General features: G+C 47.5%; 1 protein-coding gene across 1 annotated transcript in view; it reads left to right on the top strand.

The window, feature by feature from the left end:
- Positions 1 to 5,000, top strand: part of lrrc7 (leucine rich repeat containing 7) — a 124,321-nt gene that overhangs the window by 75,155 nt on the left and 44,166 nt on the right. Inside the window, exon 7 of the mRNA XM_063201711.1 lies at positions 555 to 618. Within this exon, the coding sequence (XP_063057781.1) occupies positions 555 to 618 (64 nt within the window). The remainder of the gene's footprint in view (positions 1 to 554; positions 619 to 5,000) is intronic.

Genomic DNA, 5,000 nt, shown 5'->3' on the forward strand with positions numbered 1-5,000 from the left:
TTCGTATCATGATTTTTGACCTATGGTTCGATGCATCTTTTTGATGATTGTTTATAGGGTTACTAATAATGTAGAAATTGTTTTTAAAAACAATAATGATGATGATTTGAAGCTTGGAAGCACCATCACATCATATCATATCATGTGGATGGTTTCCGGGCTGAAGGGTAACAGAACTTTGAAAGGGCATATCACGATACTGGCTTCTTGCACCAGGATACAGTATCATGACTCTGCATTCTATAAATGGTACGCTGTCACTGCACACATCATCTCACTGCACAGAGCACACATGGTACTGCTTTCACACACACACACACACACGTGCAGGCACACACACAGGCATGCACACACACACACACACACACACACACACACACACACACACACACACACACACACACACACACACACACACACACACACACACACACACACACACACACACACACACACACACACATACACTAACAGACATTTGCGTGACGCACGTGTACATTTGCGAGTGTGCCAGTTGTCTGAAGCTGCTCTCTCTTGTCTCTTGTTTGTTGCAGGTCAATACACAGATTGTCACAGCTGGAGCGCCTAGACTTGGGAAGCAACGAATTCACAGATCTGGTGAGGCATGGAGATGGGGATGGGGACGGGGATGGGGATGGAGACGGGGATGGAGATGGGGATGGGGATGGAGATAGGGATGGGGATGGAGATGGAGATGGGGATGGAGATAGAGATAGGGATGGGGATGTGGATGGAGATGGGGATGGGGATGGGGATGGGGATGGGGATGGGGATGGAGATGGAGATGGAGATGGGGATGGAGATGGGGATGGAGATGGAGATGGAGATGGAGATGGAGATGGAGATGGAGATGGGGGAGACATGCAAAGCTACTGTATGCAAGGATGCTACGGGACCCTGGATGTCCCTGGTGGGGGACGGCAACAAAGGAGTCAGTTGTCCTGGGCCCAGGGAGAGGGGAGGGGGCCCAGGACCCAGAATTGGGTACTCAGTACACTGTATGTGTTCGGGAGGGGGCCCTTTCAGTTGGTTTTTGTCCTAGGACCAGCCAAGGTTGCTATGGGGCTCTGGATGTCTCTAAGATGGGGGGGCGGCAACAAAGGGGTCAGTTGTCCTGGGCCCGGAGAGAGAGGGGACGGGGCCCGGAATTGGGTGCTCAGTTCATTGTATGTGTTCAGGAGGGGGCCCTTTCAGATGATTTTGTCTTGGGACCAGCCAAGGCTGCTACTGTACGGGGCTCTGAGTGTCTCTATTAAGGGATGTTGTACCAGCAAATGTCACATCAGCATTCATAGATGACTAGACACAGAGGCGGCTACAGAATGAAACCCTGCTGAGGGCTGTTTTACATGATCCATGCAAAGGGTGCTGCTGCAGAGTGCAGTCTTTACTTTTATAACAGTCAAAACATTTAAGTTAAAAGTTACAAAGTTTGAAAAGTTAAAAAAAGAGAAGTTTACGCAACCAGTCAATATGCAGTCTATCACATTATAGTTGTAGTTTAACTGTGTAACTGTTTCAACAATCCATCTGTAATAATGTCCTTCAGGAATGAACAGTCCAAATATAGTTTCGAGCCTCATGATGATACTGTAAAAATCCACTATTTGGACTGGAGAAGTCCACAATTTCACAGTGTTTGCTCAACATGTACAGTAGAGAGTTAATTTCATCTTCTATAGTAGAATGTATCTATGAAGTGGTGAATTAACAGAGCATATTACTGTGTGTGTACTGTAAGCTGGAGGAGGCCCACTACTCTCCCAGTAGTTTGAAGAGCTTGTTGGCCCACTTCCAGGGTTGTTCGACCAGTTAGACCGGCTAACGTCCAGCCAGTCTCAGTGGGGGGCCTCTATGCCTTCTCTTGCATGGACAGACTTTAATTGGTTTGTGGATTAAACGCAACTGTGGCGTTTGCACTGGCGGAATGCACTGGAGCTCACATCCCCCCCCCCCTTACCACCACCAACCAACAACCAATCTCCACATTTACGTAACACCCACACTTGCACAGTAAGAAAAATGCAGTGTTAATTCAACCCTTACAGAGTACCGAATTACACTCTAGAAGATATTAAATCAACTCTCTAAGTATTAAATTATCACTATTGTTTACTGTATACAACCAATCTCCATCTCCACATTTACGTAATACCCACACCTACAGCACACCAACCCTGCCTACGTACTCTCCCCGCTTCTGGCCCTGGCTGGTGTGTCACACTTATTTAGTTCCCAGTCTAATCAATCATCCAGTCTATAGGCTGCAAATTGCGGCAAGCTCCAGGGACGCGCGTTTGCGCGCGGTGTTGGAGAGACGGCGGTTCACCGTAAGCATCCGCTGGGGTCGAGTGTCGCCACGGAAACAGGAGCACTTACCTAGTATGATTTATGGCTTAGCACGCCGAGATTTATGTACGGATTGGTCAATGTGTACGTTTCGGCTAAAGCACTGTATGTCCTGTCCTGTGTGTGTGTGTGTGTGTGTGTGTGTGTGTGTGTGTGTGTGTGTGTGTGTGTGTGTGTGTGTGTGTGTGTGTGTGTGTGTGTGTGTGTGTGTGTGTGTGTGTGTGTGTGTGTGTGCGCGCAGGGTCGCTGACAGCTTTTGCTGGGCCCGGGACAAGGTCATCTGAAAGGGCCCCCTACCCAATACATGCAATGTAATGGGGACCCAATTCTTAGCCCCCTATCTCCCTGGGCCCGGGACAACATACCCCTTTGTCCCCGCCTGTCAGTAGTCCTGTGTGTGTGTGTGTGTGTGTGTGTGTGTGTGTGTGTGTGTGTGTGTGTGTGTGTGTGTGTGTGTGTGTGTGTGTGTGTCCTATACTTTATAAACATTTATACAGTAAACAAAATGGCTTCATTAGCGAGATAGTACAAAGCAAACTGGGCAGAGCTGTTTTAATTCCTGACTGTCCTTCAGATGTCTAGCAGTGACATTGGCAGCCAGCATCCTTGAAAAGGATTAGCAGCACAAGAATCAAATGGAGCAGAGATTGGACTGATGGATTTGCACTGTGCAGACTCACTGATGGGGTGATGGCAATTGTTGTCTGGGTGGCCTGTTCCATCCTGGGTGAAAGCAAGAAAGTCACGGTCACAGACAGCTCTGTTTGCCTGATGTGATATTGGCCCTCTATGTCATGTAATGTGTTCTCAAAGAAAAGAAAAGCTTCCCGCTGAACATTTGTTTGTCAAGGTGGGTAGATGGATAGCCGATATCACAGTGCTTGTAAAAGCACCTTTAGGAATGATTAGATTCACATTACAAAATCTTCCTCTTTTCATTGGACCTCATCAAGGTGAGAGGAGTTTGTTGTCAAGGCGATTGCTGTAACTGCCAAGTGCTGAGAGAAACACAGAGAGCTGCATTAAAAACACATAACCCACCATGACACCCTTTCTGTGAGCAGCTTCCCCATCTGATTCCCCGCCTTTGTGTTTTTGTAGGGACCTCACGTCCCAGGCATGTCCGGGCCACTCGTTGGCATTTGGGCTTGTTTGAGAAGTGTCAAATGGCATTTTTCTCACCCACTTTTAGCTCCACGATTCACACTGGTTTCCATGGATACCTGTGCCTGGCTTCGTCAGAATCACCATGGTTGCACAGCATACATACTCACACACACGCGCGCGCGCACACACACACACACACACACACACACACACACACACACACACACACACACACACACACACACACACACACACACACACACACACACACACACACACACACACACACACACACACACACACACACACACACACAGCTTGATATAACCCTGCCAAGGTGTGTGTGTGCCTTGGCAGTGTTATATATCAGGCTGTGTGTGGTTTCTTACTCATGCATGTCGGACGGCACTGTGGAGCTTGTGATTGTCCTTCTGTGTGTGTGTGTGTGTGTGTGTGTGTGTGTGTGTGTGTGTGTGTGTGTGTGTGTGTGTGTGTGTGCATGTGTGTGTGCATGTGTGTCTGTCCCTGTTTCCATGTGTCCCTGTTTCCATATGTTCCTGTGTTTGTGTGTGCGCTCATGTGCGTTTGCGTGTATTTGTTTGTACTGTGTACACATGTGCGTTTGCGTGTATGTGTTTGTACTGTGTACACATGTGCGTTTGTGTGTTTGTGTGTGTGCATGCGCACACATATGCGATTGCGTTTGCGCGCGTGCGTGTGTGTGTTTGTGTGCATTTGTACATGGATGCTTCCGAGTGTGTGTGCATGTCATGCTCCAGTACAAAGCAAAATCTTGCCGAGATCAGAGTCTTCTGCTAAAGGAGAATAGAGAATGAATGGCCATACTCAACACACAGCCTTGTCTACTGTAGAGTCTTCTTCTTAATTGGCCATAAACTGACTTTTATGGGGAAATAGGAAGGACAGTGCACATTATTCAGGACACATTGTCCTTGGGTTACGAGTGAGTGAGGGAGGAAGAGAGACAGCGAGTGCAAGAGAGAGAAAGAGAGAGCGTTTGTGTGTGTGAGAGAGATGGAGAGACAGGAGAGAGAGAAGGAGAAAATAAGGAAAAGCATGCAAGAAGGGAGAGAGAGAGAGAGAGAGAGAGAGAGAGAGAGAGAGAGAGAGAGAGAGAGAGTTCACTGTTCACTGTTGCATATAGTTGGATGTATATACAGCCATATCTCTGCCTTCTTTCTTTTCTTTTTGGGATTCTAATGATTTGTATGACTGCTTTGGCAATATAGGAATGGATGCCCTATTTGTTGTGCCAATAAAGCATTATTGAATTGAATTGAGGGAGAGAGAAAGAGATAGAGAGGACAAAGGAAAATTATGCGCTTGTCTCATTACTTCTTCCAAGACGAGCAGATGGTTTGGCTTCATGGCTACAGTGGACTGCTTTACTGCTCACTGAGTCCCCTATAGAAGACCGTAGAGGACACCCATAGACTGGACCGCCAGCCTGCTCTGCTCACTCTCTCTCTCTCTCTCTCTCTCTCTCTCTCTCTCTCTCTCTC

The sequence above is a fragment of the Engraulis encrasicolus genome, chromosome 6 (assembly GCF_034702125.1).
Source record: "Engraulis encrasicolus isolate BLACKSEA-1 chromosome 6, IST_EnEncr_1.0, whole genome shotgun sequence".
NCBI classification, from domain to species: Eukaryota; Metazoa; Chordata; class Actinopteri; order Clupeiformes; family Engraulidae; genus Engraulis; species Engraulis encrasicolus.